Source organism: Thalassophryne amazonica, chromosome 2, assembly GCF_902500255.1.
Source record: "Thalassophryne amazonica chromosome 2, fThaAma1.1, whole genome shotgun sequence".
In the NCBI taxonomy this organism is placed as follows: domain Eukaryota; kingdom Metazoa; phylum Chordata; class Actinopteri; order Batrachoidiformes; family Batrachoididae; genus Thalassophryne; species Thalassophryne amazonica.
Window position 1 is genome coordinate 152062486 of NC_047104.1, and position 25853 is coordinate 152088338.

At 40.5% G+C, this 25853-nt stretch overlaps 1 protein-coding gene across 1 annotated transcript in view; it reads right to left on the bottom strand.

Annotated features, from left to right (window-relative positions):
• The window catches only part of nav2a (neuron navigator 2a), a 331375-nt gene that overhangs the window by 241337 nt on the left and 64185 nt on the right, over positions 1–25853 (bottom strand). The window contains 1 exon segment of the mRNA XM_034163924.1: positions 24873–25026. Within this exon segment, the coding sequence (XP_034019815.1) occupies positions 24873–25026 (154 nt within the window).

Consider the following 25853-nt stretch of genomic DNA (forward strand, 5'->3'; position numbering starts at 1 on the left):
TAAGGATACATGCTATCCAGTCACAGCAGATGAAACTTTTTTTTACTACTGAGCAAACATCATTGTTAGACTTTTTTAGGTTCAATGATTCCACGGCGTGTAGATGTTATGGCGTCAGTGACCCCATGGCCTTGGCGGAGGTTTGCACTCTCTGAGTGCTTCTAGTTCATTTTTACTTCAGGAGGGTGGAAGGACAGACGGTTTCAAGTGCTGGACACAAGAAACAAGAGGCTTTTGTGTAATTATAGTTGATGTAATAAAGGAAGTTAACTTCCATCGAAGCTGCTCTGCAGTAATGATTGCGTAACATGTATTGTTCATTTGGATAATAAGCAAGTCCTCAGTAATACACTGCTCATCTCTCAAAAATGAAGGAAAAAATCTGCATGGATGTTTTTTTAAAGTAATTCCAAGTTTCACAAAGCATTTTGTTAAGTGTTTTAGTTTCCTTGATTTGCTCTGTCCTCTACAAGGTTAATTAAGTTGAACCAACTTAAAATTAAATGCTTAGTATTCAAATTAAAAGGTCTTGGTGGTGTTGGGTAGCCAAGTTATTTCAATGAAATTATGCTAACTTCTTTATTTTTCCTCCATTCTACTCAGAAATGTCTATGCATTTTTTGGGTCATTTCTTTAAATTATTATTTTACTTAAGTCAGAATAAATTACATGTTACAATTCCTGTTTTACAATCAAACTGTTTATAGTAAAACCATTATTCTAGAGTATCAGTACTACTAGTGCATATCCATTTTTTTTTTACTGTGAACAATGTTGTACAAACATCTTGTAAGTTATCAACTTAATAAAATCTGACTTTGCAGAAACCTTATTATTTTTCATGGTGAAAATACTCAATGGTTTAAGTTATACAAACTCATCCCATGCAGTACTTTTACAGTGTGGTCTAAAAAAAACTTGAGTCTTTTAGTTATCCATTTATTTTTACTCTCACCTCCACGTTATTTCATTTTTGCAGCACGTATCATGTGCTAATTTCAAATAGGCCTTTCCTTTCCCCATTTAGCATTTAGTTGCTGCAGCCTGAAACAATGCCGCCATTAGGAAGCGATTAGAGCCCAATTAGCCGTGCTAGCAGTTAGTGATGGGAAAATTGGGTCAGCTTGCTAATAGCTGGCTTCCTATCAGAGGCGACTAAATGAGAGGGGCACCTCCTGTCATTATGTAGGGAGCCCAGGTTTGGAACCAGTGAAGTGAGAAGCATGACGGGGCTTTGATGTGGGGCAGTGGTACGGTCTGTGCCACCCGTGAATGTAATGTGAAGGTCAGCTTGGATTTTGGATAAGAAGGGAGCAGAAGATGAAAGGTAGGACACAGAGAGGCCCCTGGATGCTGGGACAACTGGTTATTGTCATGGTTTGGAGTCAGTGACCACGGTAGACCCGCTCCAGTTGGGCTGTCAAGTGTGAAAGAACGCGGCCAATCTTCAACATGTCAGGTCATGAAGGTCACTGGACTTAGAATCGAGCAGTTATCAGTATTAAAAACAACCCTTTTGAAACACAAGCTTATGACAAGCAGAAGAAATACGTATTCTCATTCTTCTCATGCTATAGAAATTTATAATGATGTTAAAGTGACCACATGGTGTTTGAAAGGGGGTCTTTTAAGTGATAAAACTTCACCATTTAACAAGAAAGAGAAACGTTTTTGTAACTTAATATGTTTTAAGACACTTCTGTTTGTTGTGGGCAGTGTGACTCATAATCTAATTAATCAGTTTGGATTAAACTTTGTGAAAAGGTTGGATCTATTCAGGAAAAAAGAACTTGTGAACTTTGGGTTGGATCTCGAGTAATGGTTGGAACCAGTAATTAATTATTTCCACATTGTGAGGGCCTCTTAAACCTCAGCGGTGAAACAGTTTGCACTTTAACGAGTTCATGTATTTTCATGAAGTGTTTCATATGATCTCATATGAACAGATACATAAACATGACATTTTATTTCATTCACTTCTCAGAAACATGCACAATGTTAGAATAATAAGAAGTATATAAGAGGAATATCACCAAAAACACCATGTTTTCTCTCCCAGGTTACGGATACATGGGATATGTACAAATTTTCTTTTATTAGGAATTGTTCATGAGGATAATCTGAATGAGTGCACTTTTATTCATTCATTCATTTTCTGCTGTTTATCTGCATCCAGGTTGCAGTGGCAGCATAATAAGCAGCTCGGCCCACACATCCCTATCCTCTGCCAGGCCCTCTAAATAATTTTGTAGAAAGTTGAAAGAGCTGAAACTTTGAACTAATTTGCCCAAATAAAAGAGATATAAGGTTTTGTAAACATAATAAGTACTTATTAATGTATCTGAGATTTAAGTAAGATCAAGAACATTATGGAATTTTCCGTAATATAAGTAGGGTTTTTAATTTTTTTTTTTTTTACTAGTTTTGGCGTCTCTGTGAGTTACACTCTGGCGTTACTTACATAAAGAAAAATCACAAGTTTGTTATTCATAACAGTAATTATAATAATAATTTTTATATTGGACTTTCCCAGAAATCAAAGGACTAAACAAAATAAACTCCAAGAATAAAAAGAATATATGCCAATAATAAAAAGTACACGTCAACAACACACAAAAATACCACATTAAAGAGCTGATAATACATAAAAAGGTGCAACTTATATGCCAGTGCAACATATATATGGGTTTTTTCCTCATCAAGAAGCATTTTTTTACAGGTGCATGTTATACTCTGGTGTGACTTATACTCCAGAAAATACAGCATATAATATTTGTATCAAAACAGACTGAATGGAGTTCATCAGAGTTTTTGAGTAGTTGTTGAGTTATTTCTTTCAGAGAACTGTTTTTATTTTTTTCATTACTGGTCCTTTTACTTTCCAATGTGCCAAAATGTGTTTCCGCCTTTCATTTGTAAGTACAAAGTAATTGGAAGTGCAAAACAAACTTCAATATTTTTCCATTCTTTCTTCCATTCTTTCACCTGACAAAGCACTCAACTCAGAATAATTACCATTTGAATGATTACATTTAAAAGTCCTCTCCATTTAAGATGCAATTAGTTCCAAGTTGCACATGGTTACGTTAACAGTGAATGATTTACAACATAAAAGGTCAGAGTTTATAAGACACCAGCCAAAAAGATGAAAAGTCTGATTGTGTTTTCCTGGCAGCGTTTTGAGAAACAAGTCTTTCACGCTCATGACGAACGCACGCTGAACTCTGAGGAGTCTTCACATGTGCTGACCTCATGACCCTGGCTTAGCCTGGAGCTAAACTCCAGAATCAAACGTTACTCTGCTTGAGGAAACATGTTGAAAAAATGTCAGTCTTTAGGACTCAACTGCTTAATTGCAGCCGTCATTAGACATGACGATAAAGAGCAGAAAATGACAACAGAAGACAAAGTGGAACACAGACCACCGCGTAACTTTCTGCTTTACGAAATCTGCTGAAGTGCACCGAAAGCTTTTTTTATTTTTGGTTGTTTTCCACACAGATCGTCATTCTTACGCATTTGTAACTGTACAACCAATTATCAGGGCCACTGTGGGGAAATTAATACCTGAAAACAATCATAATATTTAACAACAAGCGTGTTCCATTTCAAGAATTAAGTTGCAATACAGAAATTTCCATTTACCAGTAAAATGTTTCTTTCTGCATAACCAGCAACAGTTGTTGCGCAATATTATTTCAGTGTTTTAACACTTCTGACAGAACATTTTATTAGTTAAATGAGTGTACAAAATTTCTCCAGAATCCCTACAGTCCTGTCAAGCAGATCTGATCCACCACATCCCCTTTGTCTATAATATTACACTCAACAAAAATATAAACGCAACACTTTTGATTTTGCTCCCATTTTGTATGAGATGAACTCAAAGATCTAAAACTTTTTCCACATACACAATATCACCATTTCCCTCAAATATTGTTCACAAACCAGTCTAAATCTGTGATAGTGAGCACTTCTCCTTTGCTGAGATAATCCATCTCACCTCACAGGTGTGCCATATCAAGATGCTGATTAGACACCATGATTAGTGCACAGGTGTGCCTTAGACTGCCCACAATAAAAGGCCACTCTGAAAGGTGCAGTTTTATCACACAGCACAATGCCACAGATGTCGCAAGATTTGAGGAAGCGTGCAATTGGCATGATGACAGCAGGAATGTCAACCAGAGCTGTTGCTCGTGTATTGAATGTGCATTTCTCTACCATAAGCCGTCTCCAAAGGCGTTTCAGAGAATTTGGCAGTACATCCAACCAGCCTCACAACCGCAGACCACGTGTAACCACACCAGCCCAGGACCTCCACATCCAGCATGTTCACCTCCAAGATCGTCTGAGACCAGCCACTCGGACAGCTGCTGGAACAATCGGTTTGCAAAACCAAAGAATTTCTGCACAAACTGTCAGAAACCGTCTCAGGGAAGCTCATCTGCATGCTCGTCGTCCTCATCGGGGTCTCGACCTGACTCCAGTTTGTCGTTGTAACCGACTTGAGTGGGCAAATGCTCACATTCGCTGGTGTTTGGCACGTTGGAGAGGTGTTCTCTTCACGGATGAATCCCGGTTCACACTGTCCAGGACAGATGGCAGACAGCGTGTGTGGCGTCGTGTGGGTGAGCGGTTTTCTGATATCAATGTTGTGGATCGAGTGGCCCATGGTGGCGGTGGGGTTATGGTATGGGTAGGCGTCTGTTATGGACGAAGAACACAGGTGCATTTTATTGATGGCATTTTGAATGCACAGAGATACCGTGACGAGATCCTGAGGCCCATTGTTGTGCCATACATCCAAGAACATCACCTCATGTTGCAGCAGGATAATGCACGGCCCCATGTTGCAAGGATCTGTACACAATTCTTGGAAGCTGAAAATGTCCCAGTTCTTGCATGGCCGGCATATTCACCGGACATGTCACCCATTGAGCATGTTTGGGATGCTCTGGAGCGGCGTATACGACAGCGTGTACCAGTTCCTGCCAATATCTAGCAACTTCGCACAGCCATTGAAGAGGAGTGGACCAACATTCCACAGGCCACAGTTGACAACCTGATCAACTCTATGCGAAGGAGATGTGTTGCACTGCATGAGGCAAATGGTGGTCACACCAGATACTGACTGGTATCCCCCCCCAATAAAACAAAACTGCACCTTTCAGAGTGGCCTTTTATTGTGGGCAGTCTAAGGCACACCTGTGCACTAATCATGGTGCCTAATCAGCATCTTGATATGGCACACCTGTGAGGTGGGATGGATTATCTCAGCAAAGGAGAAGTGCTCACTATCACGGATTTAGACTGGTTTGTGAACAATATTTGAGGGAAATGGTGATATTGTGTATGTGGAAAAAGTTTTAGATCTTTGAGTTCATCTCATACAAAATGGGAACAAAACCAAAAGTGTTGCGTTTATATTTTTGTTGAGTGTAATATGTAACGTCTAAGTCAACACATACTGTCTTAGAATATTTGGCCAACCTTTTGAAATTATTATTAATTTGTAGAAACAATTAATGCATCATGGAAAAACATGTGTTGTGTGCTGGGGTGTTTGGCTGGCTTTGTTTTTGTTTTCTGTTTCTCCCACCAGGTGGTATGCATTCAGGACTGAGTGGCTGACGTGGGGCTGAGTTTAAGGACCTCACCCTGATCACCTGTGGCTTGTTATCACGTGCAGTTCATCAGGACTCACAGCTGTGGTGCGTCTGTCTTGATCAGGGCATGTTGCATTTAAACCTGGAATACACAGTGTGTATTTGCCAGAGACTCGACTTTGTGACCAGACGTGTGAGATCGACGTTGGGAGAACAATCTCACCACTACGTACGCAGAGACCGCTCTAGGTTTGACGCCACGGTCTGTGAAAGAGGACTGGGTGAGGTCTCACGCTCTTCAGCATACTTCTGGTGTATTTTGGTTTTGGTTTTTGTGACTTTCATGAAGTAAAGTCAGTAAATTTGGTGTCGCTCACACCTTGTTATATTGAGCTGTTATGCTATGCTAATTGTCTAAATCAGCTTCTACTGCAGTGGAGTTTTGAACTGAGTTGTTCCGTGCCTGCAGGGAGAGAAGCTGATTTTACATTTAGGCCAGGAAGTGTTTTGCTGATTGTGTGCACCTTTGAGCTGTCTCTCTGTGTGGAGAGTGTTGGACTCACCTTACGGTTTCTTCTTTCACAGACTCGGTTTATCGCGGCCACCTGGGGGTGTCGGCGGTGTCCTTGGGTCCAGAATTGTTGTGGCTCCGGTCCTTTTGCGCTGCTGGAAGCGCGTCGTTTTTCCACCTCGCCAGACCGTTGACTTTTGGGTTATTACTTAATACACTATGTTAATTAAAACTTGTTTTCCTTTGAACTGTGCTCTGCTTCTTTTATGCTGGGTCCTGTCAAACGCTGGGTCGGTTCTCCGCCCGCGTCCGACACATAACAACATGTTTGCATTGCCCAAACTGATGCAACATTCATTTAAAAAGCACTTAAAAATATACATAGTTGCCATAAATAAGAATATAAATTCATTATACAACCCCAATTCCAATGAAGTAGGGACATTGTGTAAAATGAAAATAAAAACAGAATACAATGATTTTCAAATCCTCTTCAACCTATATTCAATTGAATACACCACAAAGACAAGATATTTAATGTTCAAACTGATAAACTTTATTGTTTTTGTGCAAATATTTTCTCATTTTGAAATGGATGCCTGCAACACATTACAAAAAAGGTGGGACGGGGCAACAAACGACTGGGAAAGTTGACGAATGCTCAAAGAACACCGAACTGGAAACAGGTGAGTGTCATGATTACAATGTTTCTCAAAGTTCAATTGCAAGGAATTTAGGGATTCCATCATCTACAGTCCATCATATAATCAGAAGATTCAGAGAATCTGGAGAACTTTCTACACGTAAGCTGCAAGGATGAAAACCAACAGTGAATGCCCGTGACCTTTAATCCCTCAGATGGCACTGCATGAACAACTGACATCATTGTGTAAAGGATCTTTCTGCGTGGGCTCAGGAACACTTCAGAAAACCATTGTCAGTTAACACAGTTCGTCGCTACATCTACAAGTGCAAGTTAAAACTCTACCATGCAAAGCGATAGTCATACATCAACAACATCCAGAAACGCCGCCGCCTTCTCTGGGCCTGAGTTCATTTGAAATGGACAGACACAAAGTGGAAAAGTGTGCTGTGATCTGATGAGTCCACATTTCAAATTTTTTTTGGAAATCATGGACGTTGTGTCCTCCAGACAAAAGAAGAAAAAGACCATCCAGATTGTTATCAGTGCAAATTCAAAAGTCAGCATCTGTAATGTTATGGGGGTGTGTTAATGCCCATGGCATGGGCAACTTATACATCTGTGGGTACATACAGGTTTTGGAGCAACACATGCTGCCATCAAAGCAACGTCTTTTTCAGGGACGTCCCTGCTTATTTCAGCAACACAATGCCAAGCCACATTGTGTACGTTTTACAACAGCATGGCTTCGTAGTAAAAGAGTGCAGGTACTAGACTGGCCTGCCTGCAGTCCAGACCTGTCACCCATTGAAATGTGTGGCATATTATGAAGCGCAAAATATGGCAACGGAGACCCCGGACTGTTGAACAACTGAAGTCGTACATCAAGAAAGAATGGGAAAGAATTCCACCTACAAAGCTTCAACAATTAGTGTCCTCAGTTCCCAAACGCTTATTGACTGTTGTTAGAAGGAAAGGTGATGTAACACAGTGGCAAACATACCACTGTCCCAGCTTTTTTGAAATGTGTTACAGGCATCCATTTCAAAATGAAAAAACATTTGCTCAAAAACAATAAAGTTTATCAGTTTGAACATTAAATATGTTGTCTTTGTGGTATATTCAATTGAATATAGGTTGAAGAGGATTTGCAAATCATTGTATTCTGTTTTTATTTACATTTTACACAACGTCATTGGGGTTGTAACTGCAATGGAAGATTTTTGAAATTCACTGTTTTAAAACAATTAATTAAATAATTAATTCTTGCACCTAGGATGAGATGCAGTGGATATTTTTGTTGGAGGGGTGTTGCAGAAATGAACTCAACTGCTTCACCTCAGGGAGTGGTGACTGCATTTTTCTGTGATGCTGTTCCATCTGTTGCAGATACTCAAAGCACTATCCAGTGATGCCTCACATTCACCCATTTACACACACTCACACAACGATGTTGTGGAACTCACATGCAAGGTGTTCAACCACACGGCAGGAACAATTGGGAGATTAAGGACTAAAGAGCTCAAGGGCAGTTTAGTGAGTTTCCTGTTTGGCATGGAATCAAACTGAGGATCACTTTGGCCCATTACTTGAAGCTCCAGGCCACCACCTTCCCTACATGATCTGCTATGTCATTTTCTTGCCAGAGAACCTCTCATTTCTGAGTCCACCATGTAAATAGCAATGCACAAGGTTCCACTGCACAATCTCTTCAAGTTTCAATTAATATTATGCCCAAAACACGTCTTGTTGTTTCAGCTCCTCCCGTTAAGGGTCACCACAGCAGGTTTACTGTCTCCATCTCACTCTGTCCTCTGCATCTTCTGTCCCACCCACCTGCAGGTCCTCCCTCAGCACATCCACAAACCTCCTCTTTGGACTGTGTCTTCTCCTCCTGCCTGGTGGCTCCATCCTCAGCATCTTTTTCTCCATATACCCCGGGTCCATCCTCTGCACATGTCCAAACCATCTCAATCTCGACTCTCTGTCTTTGACTCCAAATCGTCCTGCATGTGCTGCCTCTCTGATACTGTATGTTCATTCTTAATCCTGTCCATATTTGTAATTCCTGAGTAAAATCCCAACGTCTTCATCTCCAAACTGTTCAACATAGCTGGTCTTACAACTGTCTTGTAGACTTTTACCTTCACTCTTGCAGATATCCTTTTGTTACAAATCACTCCTGCCACCTTTCTCCACTCACTCCACCCTGCCTACGCTCTCTTCATCACCTCTCTACCACACTCGCCATTACTTTGGAAAGTATCAATCAATCAATCAATTTTATTTATATAGCGCCAAATCACAACAAACAGTTGCCCCAAGGCGCTTTATATTGTAAGGCAAGGCCATACAATAATTACGTAAAAATTACGTACCTTCACCACCTCTGCTCTGTGTAACCACACTACATCACCCTGCTACCTCTCATTCATTCACATGAATATTTATTCCGCCTGACTTTTATTCCCCTTCTCTCCAGAGCACATCACCATCTCTCCAGGCTTGTCTCAACCTGCTCTCTACTCTCGTTACAGATCTGCAGAACACCGTAGCCCATGGAAACTCCTGTCTGAACTTGTCCATTAAGTTGTTCATCACCACTGCAAACAAGAAACTGACATTTCTGCTGCACATCTCACTGTTGTCACAGTGTTCTTGTACATATCCAGCACCACCCTCACACAGTTCTCTGTAACTCCACATCCACAAACGCAGTGCAATTGTTTCTGGCCTTCTCTGTACATCTCCATCAATCCTCTCAGCACAAACATTGTATCTGTCATGCTATTTCTTAGCATAAAACAATACTGCTTCGCACAGATCTTCACCCCTTTTCTCAGCCTAACATCTTTTCTTTTCCATAACCTCATGCTGTGACTGATCAACTACATGCCACTGTAGTTACTGCTGCAGCTCTGCACATTGCCCTTATTCTTAAAAATTTGAACCAGTACACTACTTCTCCAGTTCTCAGGCATCCTCTCACATTCCAAGAATGTATTAACAGTCTATTTAGAAGCTCCACTGCCATCTCTCCTAAACATTCTCATGCCTCCACTGAAATTGCTCGATTCCATAGAAGAGATCAATAAACATGTGGACCAAAGGGTAATAGTTGCTGGTTTATTTATTGACTTAAGAAAGGCTTTTGACACAATTGATCACAATATATTATTTCAAAAGTTGGAACTGTATGGGATCAGAGGAGTTCCTCTGAGTTGGATTAAAAGCTACTTACAAAACCAAAAGCAGTTTGTTAAACTCTGGGAATACTGTTCTTCATGTCTGGACATCATTTGTGGGCTACCACAGGGTTCCGTGTTGGGCCCAAAATTATTTATTTTATACATTAATGATTTATGTAAAGTCTCAGATATGGTTAAAACCGTGCTCTTTGCAGATGGCACAAACCTGTTTTGCTCAGGGGAAAATCTGCAACAATTATTATCTGATTTAGGAGCAGAAATTATAAAGTTAAAGAGATGGTTTGATATTAACAAATTATCATTAAATTTGTCTAAAACTAAATTGATGTTATTTGGAAATTATAAAAAAGACATACAAATTCAGTTAAATATACATGGGGTAAACATAGAGCGTGTCAAAGAGAATAAGTTTTTAGGTGTCATTATTGATGAAAGAATTAATTGGAAAGCTCATATTCAGCATATTCAAATGAAGGTATCAAAAAGTATTGCAGTATTAAATAAAGTAAAGCATGTTCTTGATTGCTGAGCACTACATACTCTCTATTGTTCACTGGTTGCACCCTACTTGACTTACAGAGCTGAAGTTTGGGGCAACAATTACAAAACTACATTGCAACCATTATTCATTCTTCAAAAAAGAGCATTAAGGACAATTCATGATGCAGGTTATCGAGACCACACCAACCCACTGTTCATTAAATCTCAAATATTAAAACTTAATGATATGATTTTGTTCAAGACTGTTCAATTAATGCGAAAAATAAACAAGTGCCATTTAGAATTCAAGAATATTTTACTGAGAGAGGGAAAATATCATTTACGTGGCTTGTATCATTTTAAAATTGCTGGCGCTCAGACGACCAGGAAAGGTTTCTGTGTCTCCATGTGTGGCCCTAGATTATGGAATAACCTGACGGATGAACTCAAACGATGTCCAAATATCAATCAGTTTAAAAATCAATATAAAAAAATGATGTTTTCAAGATATGTATCTGATGAAGTACGATGAGTTTTGTGTGTGTGTGTGTGTGTAATTATGTATGTATGTGTAGGTGTATGTTGGTGTGTGTATACATGTATACTGTATATGTATGTAAATGTGTATGTAGATGAAGACACAGTGTTCACTTGATATGTTTATGATAATGGGATTTGAGTTTGTGTTGTTAAATGTGTTTGTAGCATGGCCCAAGCAGAGGGTCTGGTCTGCTTGAGGTTTCTTCCTCAATACATCAGAGGGAGTTTTTCCTTACCACGGTCGCCTGTGTGCTTGCTCTGGGGGTAGGTAATGTGTATATATGTATGTATGTATGTATATATGGGGTGGGCGTTTATAAGCTTTGCTTCTGCTCACCCCCTTTTTGGTCACACGTCACTGTGGAATTGTCTTGTATATCAGTTTTTGTTATTGACGAGTTGTGTGCCAAATAAATAAGTTCAAGTTCAAGTTCAAATGTAATCTGGACCAACTGCCTTTCCACTCTTCATACCTGTCTGCACTTAATTCATACTAATCTTTCGCACTTCCTGATTTAGTTTCTTTGCATTATCAAGCCTTCTCTCTCACTCCCTTTTTCTTCATTCATCAGCTCCTCAAAATTCTCCCTCTGCCTTCTTAAAACACTCTCCTGTTCTGCTCAACACATATTCATGTTTAATTTAGTGGCTAAATACAACTCATTTGTGTCCTGCACATCACTTTTTGCTGAAATTATATGCTGTGTAAACAAAAAGAGCATGCCATTCTAACTCAAACAATGCCAGTTAGCAGAGCTAAAATGAGAGGCTGGCATTTATCAGGCACTCCACAACTCCACAGTCAGACTTGTCCCCACAAGAGAATGTACATTGTTTATGATTCTATTAAAATCCAGGCCTGTAAATATACCTGCACAATTCCAATGAAAGCACATGTTACGGCCAATTGTCTGATGATGTCACAAAAACCATCTGTGTCCGTATTTCCTTTCACCAGCCAAACTCTGAGATGGGACTAAATAGTCATTGTCAAATGATAAAAATGTATGCAGCTGACTCACAAGATCATCAGATTCATGCATAAAGATGAATAAGTGTGCATGACACCTATCAAGTGTGTCAGATGGTTCAATCATCGCATGTACTAGTACGAGCCGTATGCAAGTTTCCTGCACCATGAAATTTGAAATGGTCTGGCTGCATCTTTGATAGTGCCTTTCAAAACCAAAACATTTCTAATTTAGAACATTAACCAATGGTATCTAAACACCACTAATACCCAAACTCCTCCCTGATGTATTTTAAGGCTTAGTAATTTTAGTTCCATTGCAGGTCCATATGTAGGTTAAGATAAAAAAGAATCCAGACCAAAAACCTGAGGTAAAGACATTTCCTCTCTGGTGGAGGCATTTTGCAATTTTGTACAACATCAGAAAAATATAGGCAAATAAATTTCAATGGCCAATTAGCAAATTGTGCTCTGTTGCGCAAAGGAATCATGAGAGGAACAAAGTTTTCTGATCTACTGCTCCCATCAAAAAAAAAAAAATAGGTTTGTATTAACACAAATTTATCCAGATGCAAATGACAAGTCCAACTAACTGAACCTGCTAAAAACACAGATTGAATAAAAATCTGAAGATACTTATGTCAAACTGAGACCTACAGCCACAGAGGTGTTCTAGAATTGCAGACTGACAAACCTCATCGTTGTCTCAGACGTCCAGCAGGGACAAAAACCCACAAAGAGGAAAGGTGGAGGAAGACAGGAGAGGAGAGATCCAAAGTGTGGCCAACTATCAGGAGAGTCAGGAGGAGGAGGAGGAGTGTGTTGGGTTCTGACAACAGGGAGGGGCTTGACTAGTCAGCAACGGGACACGCTAGAGATCTGTGACCAAACTCACAAAATCGTACCCCCCAATCCACCATGCAAGCGTCTTCCATGGATTATACATTGGCGGAAGTAAATCTTTTGAGATGAAATACTTGAATTAACAAACTGGTCAACCTCTATACACACAACTGACAGCACACAACAGGATTATGTATGCATTATGTGCAGTATTTTGTAAGTATGATGCACAAAGAGTCAAATAATCTTCCCTTGAGGGAAATTACTTTTATTCCTACAAAGCACCCAAAACTTTGGTTGTGGGAACTCTAACAAGATGGGTTGGACAGTAAATATGAAGAGTTTAATCTCAAGAAGAGCAGGATTTTCAAAAATTGGATTACTGAATGTGGCATGACAAGCAAACACAACAATGCCCTCTATGATACAGAGAAGATATGTCAGTTGGGTAAGGGATTGGGCTACCAATACATAAACCAGGGTTCGATTCCTGGTCACATTAGCTGTCTGTGTCCTTGGACAAGACTCCTCATTTGCATTGTCGCAGTCCACCCAGTTGTCCACCAGGCCATGGTTGGGGAAGTAACCTAGGTGAGACTGGTTTCCTGTCCAGATGGATCTGCTTTGCATGAAAGAATGTGGAGACAAGTACCAGCACAAATGGGCCACAGGGCCTATACAGGACTAAATTCTCCTCTGGCACATGCTGTGCTACCATTGCGTGAAGTTTCACAGGGTGATTCCTTTATATACCACCAAATCCTTGTTTGTGAGGTTTAGAAAAATACAAAAGCAAATCAAGCACGAGTGAAGCGCTGAGGTAAACACACTGATGTTTTCCACAGTTTGGATCATGTTTCAGTAATTATCCACTTCAGGTCTTATCAATCAATCAATCAATCAACTTTTTTCTTGTATAGCGCCAAATCACAACAAACAGTTGCCCCAAGGCGCTCCACATTGCAAGGCAAGGCCATACAATAATTATGAAACACAGTCTACGTCTAAAGCAACATAACCAAGGGATGGTCCAGGGTCACCCGATCCAGCCCTAACTATAAGCCTTAGCGAAAAGGAAAGTTTTAAGCCTAATCTTAAAAGTAGAGAGGGTATCTGTCTCCCTGATCTAAATTGGGAGCTGGTTCCACAGGAGAGGAGCCTGAAAGCTGAAGGCTCTGCCTCCCATTCTACTCTTACAAACCCTAGGAACTACAAGTAAGCCCGCAGTCTGAGAGCGAAGCGCTCTAATGGGGTAATATGGTACTACGAGGTCCCTAAGATAAGATGGGACCTGATTATTCAAAACCTTATAAGTAAGAAGAAGAATTTTAAATTCTATTCTAGCATTAACAGGAAGCCAATGAAGGGAGGCCAACACGGGTGAGATATGCTCTCTCCTGCTAGTCCCCGTCAGTACTCTAGCTGCAGCATTCTGAACCAACTGAAGGCTTTTTAGGGAACTTTTAGGACAACCTGATAATAATGAATTACAATAGTCCAGCCTAGAGGAAATAAATGCATGAATTAGTTTTTCAGCATCACTCTGAGACAAGACCTTTCTGATTTTAGAGATATTGCGTAAATGCAAAAAGGCAGTCCTACATATTTGTTTAATATGCGCTTTGAATGACATATCCTGATCAAAAATAACTCCAAGATTTCTCACAGTATTACTAGAGATCAGGGAAATGCCATCCAGAGTAACGATCTGGTTAGACACCATGCTTCTAAGATTTGTGGGGCCAAGTACAATAACTTCAGTTCTTATGTGAACTATATTCAGGGGCGGATCCAAAGGGAGAGAACTTTTGGTTTGCACTGGTAAATACTTAAGTGTTGTTGGACGACTGAATACTTTAGACTAAAATTTGTAAGGATCTTAAAGTCCATGATAACAATCAGAAAAAAGCCAATCTACCTCTGCATCCAGGCAATCACAACTATGTAGTTTACTATAAAACTTGCAAATCAACATCTGGACTGAAGCAGCGTATACAGAAAACTGTAACGCATCTCGATTCAGGTAATCCAGCCAAAACAACACAATTCATTTGTCACATATGCCTGAAGCCCGGCTTTCTGACAGACTGCAGTCCTGTCCAGGGTGTACCCCACCTCACGCCCTATGACCACTGGGACAGGCTCCAGCACCCCCCCGTGACCTTTAATTGGAGTAAGCGGGTACAGAAAATAGATGGATGGTTGGGTTTGCCCAAAGCCAGTGACATCAATGGCTGGTCTCAAGTGTCATCTCAAAGGCCACTAACATTATTTATATATATCAGGGCTGGGCAAGTTAATGCATTATTAACACGTTAATGCATTAATAAATGAATTTACAGCAACAATTATTGTATTGCCCATTAACACAGTTTTTTATGACCATTATTTGGAAGTCTGTTCCTCACTGACTCTGAATGACAGGGGTGGGATGTTGATCAGGACTGGCTTTTCCTCTCAACCAATGAGAGGATTTGGGGTGGGCCAAAGACTGCTGCAGTGCTCACATGAACCTGCAACAGAAAAAAACTGGCCAGCATTGCCAACTTACAACTTTTAACGAATATTCAGACCCCTCTAGTGACTTTTTTTTTTTTTAAAGTGACTAGCGGGATATCTAGCAACTTTTCCTGGATTTATTGGAAACTTTTGGAGACTGATGTGAAAGCACGTATTTCTCCTCAATGAGCAGCGGGTACTTCGATGCGACTGGGCCGTTCGCAGGGAAAAGGAGGCAGACAACCAGCAGTGAGTTACTCCATTTCATTGGCTGAGAGCTCCTTAGTGAGCGCTTCTCATTGGCTCACACAGACACAACACAGGCTGGCTCCCACCTCTGTCACTGCAACTGTGCATGTTTATTTTTGGCCACACAAAATTCTATTCATAAATCATTTTTTGCCCAAGTACTGTGTTTTTTCGCTGACATGCAAAATAATAAATAAACATCTCTACTGTCTGTGTGTCACATCAGTTCCAAGCAGAATTTTTCTTTATCAAAAAGAAATCACTGATAAATGCCAGACTTAAGAGAACAAAAGTAAAAAAAAAAACAACAAAAATACAAAACAAGTAACTATGCTAGAGTCTCTTTTGGGTAATTTTTGTCGGCTCCAAGCAGAAGAATCAACAGAAGTTTGTTTACAGTTCTAAACATATTTAGGGTGTTTTTTACTCAGTTTTTGTTTTGTTCCAACTTGAACCCAAGAGCTGGGCACGCCGCTGCTCACCGTAGCTAGAACCCCAATACACGGTACTAAGAACAGGGGTATGCAGGGCTCGAAATAGTATGTGCATGTGCTAGTTTGTGCATGTATTATTCGAGCGGTGCACGTAATTTTATACAAGTTTTATCAACTATAAGCACCAGTAGAATGAACCAATAAAGGAATAAATAAGGAAAAAACAATTTCCAGTGTGTTGTCTTCGTCTTCCCCGCGTTTTATGACTTCACAAACGGAGCCAGTTTGCTGTGCTCTATTTGTTCTGGAAAGCTGACAAACGTCACCAGCAGCGTGCGCATGTGAAAAAAAACAAACTGGCTGCCGCCGCGGTTCCTTTACGGAACCCGGGAGAGGTATTTTTTTCCGGCCATGATAATTTGTGCACACGTTTTCCTTTAATTGAGCCCACGAATTAATAAAACGTGCTGTCAAATTAATTACACTGTCTGCTGGTTTGTTGACTAATAGTCAAAATCTATGTGTCAAGACAATATTGAATAATTGAGTGCACGTTTTACAAATTGTGGCCACGTTTAAGTAGATCGTGCCTTTGTTTTACTCAAACGATGCTTAAAACATGCGCACAATATAATAAAACGTGCGCACAATATAACAAAACGAGTGCACAATATAATAAAACGTGCACACATTCTCTCCACATGCAAAACAATTTGCGATGACACTTCCAGGGCTCTGTAGTTCCTCGATCTCTCTCCCCTCAAACTCTGTCATAATTGTGTTATAAACCAGTCACCATTCATTTTATTGTACATCTGCGTAGTTGATAAATAAAATAATCTTCACGGACAATTCGTTCACGCTCGCAGGTGAAAAAAAAAAGAAGCTGCTGCTGCTCTCCCCTCAAACTCTCCCCAGAGAGGAAGCATCTGACACATCAGAGGAGGAGTTTTAAGGTTGATATAAGACTGACTTTTGGTTGTGCAAGTAACTTTTTTTTGGTGCAAGTAATTTTTTTGTTACTAGCACCAGTGCAAGTAGGTTAAAAATGTATTTCGACCCCTGGGTATGTAAACTTTGATCAGGGTAGTTTCTGTTGTCATTATGATTTAAACAGACTAAACACAATTGTTTGACAAAAATTGGCTTCACCCAACCACTAACTATGAGTGGAAAAAAACGTTTTGTGTTAATTTGTGTTAAAAATTCTACCAGGGTATGTAAACGTTTGAGTACAACTGTATATAGTTGTCATGAGCAGAGAAACTAGTAATATAGACCAAAACCGTTCTTTGTTGTCCATTCATTCACTTTTTATATCGGTTTACTCCAATCAAGGGTCACGGAGGGGGGCTCGAGCCTATCCCAGCAGTCATCGGGCATGAGTCAGGGTCCAGCCTGAACAGGACGCCACTCTGTCACAGATTCTTTATTGTAAACATGTTTATTTCTGCTATAAAGTTGGACACTTTATCATTGGAGTTTCTATGGGAAATGACTTGCTTTTGAACGCAGCCTCAAGGGGCCATTCAAGGAACTGCACGTTTTGGCACTTTCATGTTAGCTTTATTTTTCAGCGCTGGGCGTGGCCACTTGGGTCGGAACCCAAACCCATTTCAGTCACACGTCCTTCACGTCTGGTGTCTAGATACAGATACGTAAAATGAAGTTGCTACTAAAAGCACGCACACTAGCTTGCGTAACATGCCCATAAACACACATGGAAACATTACGAACCCCCGTCCCTCCCTCCCATCGAAAACTTTCCCATCTTCAGGCGAGCAGCACATCAGAATAAAAGACTCCCAGTGTTTGGGCCTGGTTAATTTGTCACCGCTTAAACAAAGACAACAGCCCCTCTCTCCGCGGCTAATGAGTTTAGACAGCGAGCACTAACACAGCCTAAATAAAGCCTCAGCCCGCCGAGTGCTGACAGAAGCTATTTCAACACTGCTCTCACTCAATATGCTGCCAAACACACTCACTTTTTATTCTGCAGAACACCGAGAGAGTAGAACGAGTTAAACTGGGTCACAGCGGGTTCTGGGTGAAACGCAAACAGTCAGAAATCTCAAAGAGAAAACAGAGACGACTAATGAACTCTTTGCCTCGGTTATACTGTGGAAACAGCCAAGTGATGCATCATTCTACTGACAGGTAACTGTCAACAAATTAGGACTGAGTCATTGAAGGAGGACTGAGATGAGATGATGCCATTGATAGAACACAAACCCTGACAGTCCACTTTATTTTAAGCCCCAAGTAAAAGTCCAGTCTTTAATCCACTCTGACAGACAACCCAGTCGAAAGTATGTTTTAGGTCACAATAGTCCATGAGCCAAGTGAGTTTTGAGTACCACTTAAGGGGAAAAAAACAACACTTAGAATCCAGCCTCAGTGTATCATGGCCTACACAAAAATGTATGATAGCCATCCCAGGGTGGTAGCTGTAGCCAGGTAGGGGTCAATGAAGAATTACACAGAGGTCAAACTTTAAAAATGCTCCAATCACGTTGAAAACTACATCACATCATTGGTCTGATCATAATCATTCCAAAAAGGTATAGTTTGGACTATCTATGGTAGAATGTTCTGGAGTTATGGGGTAAAAACAGCAAAAATGGTGACAAAGGTCAATTTCAGTTTGTACAGGGGTCAAATATTAAAGTTGCTCCAATTTAAGTAAAAAATCATGCAAATGATTGTTTGGGTTAATAGGGTTCTAAAAAGGAATAGTTTGCACCATCTGTCATGCTTAGTTATCGTGTTACGGGGTAACATATGTCACATGTCATAGAATTCAATGGATGATGACCTTGTTTGACCTTCACTTTGGAGACAAAGCATTCAACACAGTCAAAACTATTCTATTTATTGATCCTTTTATTTCAACCAATAATTTGCATCATTTTTTGCTGAAACTGGAGCAACTTTAACTTTTGACCCCTGTACAAACTGAAATTGACCTTTGTCACCATTTTTGCTGTTTTTACTCCAGAACAGACATAGATAGTCCAAACTATACTTTTTAAGAATTGTTATGATCAGACAAATGATGTCAGGGTTCTAGCTAACTTGCGTTACAGCCCGTTATGCTATAATTTTGGACCGTTACGCTTATTTTGGACCGTTGAGCTTATTTTCAATACAGCGTCTGTAATCAACCATTTCTGCAGCGCGACTCCAGTTTGAAGCGTAAATCGAAGCAATGCTTCGATTCAATGGCTCGTGGCTCTTTGATTCGCTGCTCTTCAGAAGTGGTAAGTCCGCTTCTTAACCCCTCTGAAAGCCATTAAAATATCATGAGTCACTTTTGTGTGGATTTTGTGTGGATTGCTTGCCTCTACTGGTGGTTGGCTCTCACTGCGGTCTTGTATCACTTCCTGTTCCGGAGCACAGCGGTGTTTTTCTGTATCTGTTAGCTGTTTAATCTGCGCAGTTAGATTGATCTAGTTACCTAGGTAACGATTTGTTTCACAGTGTAATCTTCACGTGCCTTAACTAAAGCACTCCCTCTGCTGAATCACCTCTAAATTATTTACACATTATTTACTTGGTGTGTGTTTTAGGAATCTGCTAGCTTAGCGCAGCTACTAGCTCTTAGCCGGTATAGCATGGTGGCTTCTCCTGTCTCTCCCGCACTTTTCTGCTCTGGGTGTGAAATGTTTAGTTATTCCTCGGCCTCCTGTAGCAGTAATGGTACTTGTAATAAGTGTAGCTTATTTGTAGCTTTGGAGGCCAGGCTGGGCGAATTGGAGACTCGGCTCCACACCGTGGAAAATTCTACAGCTAGCCAGGCCCCTGTAGTCGGTGCGGACCAAGGTAGCTTAGCCGCCGTTAGTTTCCCTCTGGCAGATCCCGAGCAGCCAGGAAAGCAGGCTGACTGGGTGACTGTGAGGAGGAAGCATAGTTCTAAACAGAAGCCCTGTGTACACCGCCAACCCGTTCACATTTCTAACCGTTTTTCCCCACTCGACGACACACCCGTCGAGGATCAAACTCTGGTTATTGGCGACTCTGTTTTGAGAAATGTGAAGTTAGCGACACCAGCAACCATAGTCAATTGTCTTCCGGGGGCCAGAGCAGGCGACATTGAAGGAAATTTGAAACTGCTGGCTAAGGCTAAGCGTAAATTTGGTAAGATTGTAATTCACGTCGGCAGTAATGACACCCGGTAACGCCAATCGGAGGTCACTAAAATTAACATTGAATCGGTGTGTAACTTTGCAAAAACAATGTCGGACTCTGTAGTTTTCTCTGGGCCCCTCCCCAATCGGACCGGGAGTGACATGTTTAGCCGCATGTTCTCCCTGAATTGCTGGCTGTCTGAGTGGTGTCCAAAAAATGAGGTGGGCTTCATAGATAATTGGCAAAGCTTCTGGGGAAAACCTGGTCTTGTTAGGAGAAACGGCATCCATCCCACTTTGGATGGAGCAGCTCTCATTTCTAGAAATCTGGCCAATTTTCTTAAATCCTCCAAACCGTGACTATCCAGGGTTGGGACCAGGAAGCAGAGTTGTAGTCTTACACACCTCTCTGCAGCTTCTCTCCCTCTGCCATCCCCTCATTACCCCATCCCCGTAGAGACGGTGCCTGCTCCCAGACCACCAATAACCAGCAAAAATCTATTTAAGCATAAAAATTCAAAAAGAAAAAATAATATAGCACCTTCAACTGCACCACAGACTAAAACAGTTAAATGTGGTCTATTAAACATTAGGTCTCTCTCTTCTAAGTCCCTGTTAGTAAATGATATAATAATTGATCAACATATTGATTTATTCTGCCTTACAGAAACCTGGTTACAGCAGGATGAATATGTTAGTTTAAATGAGTCAACACCCCCGAGTCACACTAACTGGGAGAATGCTCGTAGCACGGGCCGAGGCGGAGGATTAGCAGCAATCTTCCATTCCAGCCTATTAATTAATCAAAAACCCAGACAGAGCTTTAATTCATTTGAAAGCTTGACTCTTAGTCTTGTCCATCCAAATTGGAAGTCCCAAAAACCAGTTTTATTTGTTGTTATCTATCGTCCTCCTGGTCATTACTGTGAGTTTCTCTGTGAATTTTCAGACCTTTTGTTAGTGCTTAGCTCAGATAAGATAATTATAGTGGGCGATTTTAACATCCACACAGATGCTGAGAATGACAGCCTCAACACTGCATTTAATCTATTATTAGACTCAATTGGCTTTGCTCACAATGTAAATGAGTCCACCCACCACTTTAATCATATCTTAGATCTTGTTCTGACTTATGGTATGGAAATTGAAGACTTAACAGTATTCCCTGAAAACTCCCTTCTGTCTGATCATTTCTTAATAACATTTACATTTACTCTGATGGACTACCCAGCAGTGGGGAATAAGTTTCATTACACTAGAAGTCTTTCAGAAAGCGCTGTAACTAGGTTTAAGGATATGATTCCTTCTTTATGTTCTCTAATACCATATACCAACACAGTGCAGAGTAGCTACCTAAACTCTGTGAGTGAGATAGAGTATCTCGTCAATAGTTTTACATCTCATTGAAGACAACTTTGGATGCTGTAGCTCCTCTGAAAAAGAGAGCTTTAAATCAGAAGTGCCTGACTCCGTGGTATAACTCACAAACTCGCAGCTTAAAGCAGATAACCCGTAGAAGATATTCACTTAGCCTGGAAAAAGAGTCTGTTGCTCTATAAAAAAGCCCTCCGTAAAGCTAGGACATCTTACTACTCATCACTAATTGAAGAAAATAAGAACAACCCCAGGTTTCTTTTCAGCACTGTAGCCAGGCTGACAAAGAGTCAGAGCTCTATTGAGCCGAGTATTCCTTTAACTTTAACTAGTAATGACTTCATGACTTTCTTTGCTAATAAAATTTTAACTATTAGAGAAAAAATTACTCATAACCATCCCAAAGATGTATCGTTATCTTTGGCTGCTTTCAGTGATGCCGGTATTTGGTTAGACTCTTTCTCTCAGATTGTTCTGTCTGAGTTATTTTCATTAGTTACTTCATCCAAACCATCAACATGTCTATTAGACCCCATTCCTACCAGGCTGCTCAAGGAAGCCCTACCATTATTTAATGCTTCGATCTTAAATATGATCAATCTATCTTTATTAGTTGGCTATGTACCACAGGCTTTTAAGGTGGCAGTAATTAAACCATTACTTAAAAAGCCATCACTTGACCCAGCTATCTTAGCTAATTATAGGCCAATCTCCAACCTTCCTTTTCTCTCAAAAATTCTTGAAAGGGTAGTTGTAAAACAGCTAACTGATCATCTGCAGAGGAATGGTCTATTTGAAGAGTTTCAGTCAGGTTTTAGAATTCATCATAGTACAGAAACAGCATTAGTGAAGGTTACAAATGATCTTCTTATGGCCTCAGACAGTGGACTCATCTCTGTGCTTGTTCTGTTAGACCTCAGTGCTGCTTTTGATACTGTTGACCATTAAATTTTATTACAGAGATTAGAGCATGCCATAGGTATTAAAGGCACTGCACTGCGGTGGTTTGAATCATATTTATCTAATAGATTACAATTTGTTCATGTAAATGGGGAATCTTCTTCACAGACTAAGGTTAATTATGGAGTTCCACAAGGTTCTGTTTTAGGACCAATTTTATTCACTTTATACATGCTTCCCTTAGGCAGTATTATTAGACGGCATTGCTTAAATTTTCATTGTTACGCAGATGATACCCAGCTTTATCTATCCATGAAGCCAGAGGACACACACCAATTAGCTAAACTGCAGGATTGTCTTACAGACATAAAGACATGGATGACCTCTAATTTCCTGCTTTTAAACTCAGATAAAATTGAAGTTATTGTACTTGGCCCCACAAATCTTAGAAACATGGTGTCTAACCAGATCCTTACTCTGGATGGCATTACCCTGACCTCTAGTAATACTGTGAGAAATCTTGGAGTCATTTTTGATCAGGATATGTCATTCAAAGCGCATATTAAACAAATATGTAGGACTGCTTTTTTGCATTTACGCAATATCTCTAAAATTAGAAAGGTCTTGTCTCAGAGTGATGCTGAAAAACTAATTCATGCATTTATTTCCTCTAGGCTGGACTACTGTAATTCATTATTATCAGGTTGTCCTAAAAGTTCCCTGAAAAGCCTTCAGTTAATTCAAAATGCTGCAGCTAGAGTACTGACAGGGACTAGAAGGAGAGAGCATATCTCACCCATATTGGCCTCTCTTCATTGGCTTCTTGTTAATTCTAGAATAGAATTTAAAATTCTTCTTCTTACTTATAAGGGTTTGAATAATCAGGTCCCATCTTATCTTAGGGACCTCATAGTACCATATCACCCCAATAGAGCGCTTTGCTCTCAGACTGCAGGCTTACTTGTAGTTCCTAGGGTTTGTAAGAGTAGAATGGGAGGCAGAGCCTTCAGCTTTCAGGCTCCTCTCCTGTGGAACCAGCTCCCAATTCAGATCAGGGAGACAGACACCCTCTCTACTTTTAAGATTAGGCTTAAAACTTTCCTTTTTGCTAAAGCTTATAGTTAGGGCTGGATCAGGTGACCCTGAACCATCCCTTAGTTATGCTGCTATAGACTTAGACTGCTGGGGGGTTCCCATGATGCACTGAGTGTTTCTTTCTCTTTTTGCTCTGTATGCACCACTCTGCATTTAATCATTAGTGATTGATCTCTGCTCCCCTCCACAGCATGTCTTTTTCCTGGTTCTCTCCCTCAGCCCCAACCAGTCCCAGCAGAAGACTGCCCCTCCCTGAGCCTGGTTCTGCTGGAGGTTTCTTCCTGTTAAAAGGGAGTTTTTCCTTCCCACTGTCGCCAAGTGCTTGCTCACAGGGGGTCGTTTTGACCGTTGGGGTTTTTACGTAATTATTGTATGGCTTTTGCCTTGCAATATAAAGCGCCTTGGGGCAACTGTTTGTTGTGATTTGGCGCTATCTAAATAAAATTGATTGATTGATTGATTGTTTGTTTTCTAATTTATTTTTATTCTACTATGTTTTAATTTTTTTGTTGTGCTTTTCTTGCTTTTAATTTTGATTTTAGATTAATTTATGTTGTTGTGAAGTGTGTGAAGCGCCTAGGGGTGACTTGGTCGTGAGTTGGCGCTATATAATAAATAATAATAAATTGAAATTGAAATTAAATTTTTTTTTTTTTTTTTTTTTTTTTGCCAAAATATGTTTTGCAGTTGACCCATATTATGATAACCATCCAGCACTCACGAACATGAGCTCGCAAACTACGCTCACTGGCCACTTTATTAGGTACACCTGTTCAATTACTTTTGACACAAATAGCTAATCAGCCAATCACATGGCAGCAACTCAGTGCATTCAGACATCTAGACATGATGAAGACGATTTACTGAAATTCAAACCGAGCATCAGAGTGGGGTTAAAAAGGGGATTTAAATTACTTTGAATGTGGCAAGTTTGTTTGTCTGAGTATTTCAGAATCTGCTGATCTACTGAGATTTTCACGCACAACCATCTTTACAGTTTAGACAGAATGGCCCAAAAATAAGAAGATATCCAGTGAGCGGCAGCTGTGTGGATGAAAATGCCTTGTTGATGTCAAAAGTCAGAGGAGAATGGGCAAACTGATTGAATGGGCGACTGTGTGATGCCTTCATGTCAATACGGACCAACATCTCTGAGGAATGTTTCCTACACCTTGTTGAATCCATGGCAAGAAGAATTAAGGCAGTTCTGAAGGCAGGAGTTGTATGAAAAGTCTGAAGTCCATTTTCATGCTTCTTAAACCTCCATGATCGAACACGAGCAACCACAATGAGCGCTGGCACTTTAACAATTTAGAGGACTAAATTGTGGCAGCAGAATTGCCAAGATGATGTTTATTTTAACAATTTTAGCTGATGAGTCCAGTGGACAGACAGACAGTGTGGTCTACCTTTGTGCAGGTGTGAGCTGGCTTTGGTCTTGTCACTGAAGCCCTGACTGCGTCTGTTGCCAGCAGCACTGACCGAGCTTCTGGGAGTGATGTCACCGCCAGCGGTGGACACCCTCGCTGTGGGACCAGGAAGTCTGAAAGGGAGAAAGGATACACACAGACCAAAAAAATATAGTATACGTAGTTTATTCATGACAGTGAAGACGGTAAGCACTCGGCTACTGGTTTCATAAAGACAAATTCAGCTTGTCTGAGGTGCCCTCTAGATTCAGTGGCATATTAGGTGCTTTTCCACCACACTCACAGCTGATCCACCCTCCACCTTGACTGAATCTGTCATTCCTACTGCACAGCTCACCGCTGTCACACTATCCTTGTACATGTCCTGCACTACCCTCACATCTCTGCCACTCCAGACGTCCTAATACAATACCACAACTCCTTTCTTGGCACCCTGTCATAAGCTTCCTCTAAATCCACAGACACACAATGTAACTCCTTCTGACCTTCTCTATACTTCTCCATCAGCACACTCACAGCAAACACTGCATCTGTAGTGCTCATTTTTGGCATGAAACCATATTGCTGTTCACAGATCTTCACCTGTTTTCTAAGCCTAGCTTCTACTACTCTCCCATAACTTCATGCTGTGGCTGATCAACTTCATGCCGCTGTAGTTACTGCAGCTCTGCACATCACCCTTGTTCTTAAAAATAGGAACCAGCACACTTCATCTCCACTCCTCAGTCATCTTCTCACTTTCCAAAATTGTATTAAACAATTTGGTTAGAAGCTTCACTGCCATCTCTCCTAGACATTTCCATGCCTCCACTGGAATGTCATCTGGACCAACTGCCTTTCCACTCTTCATCCTCTTCATAGCTGCCCTCATTTAATCTCTTGCACTTCTTGATTTACTCTGTCAACATCACTCAGCCTTTCCCCTCTCTCATTTTATTCA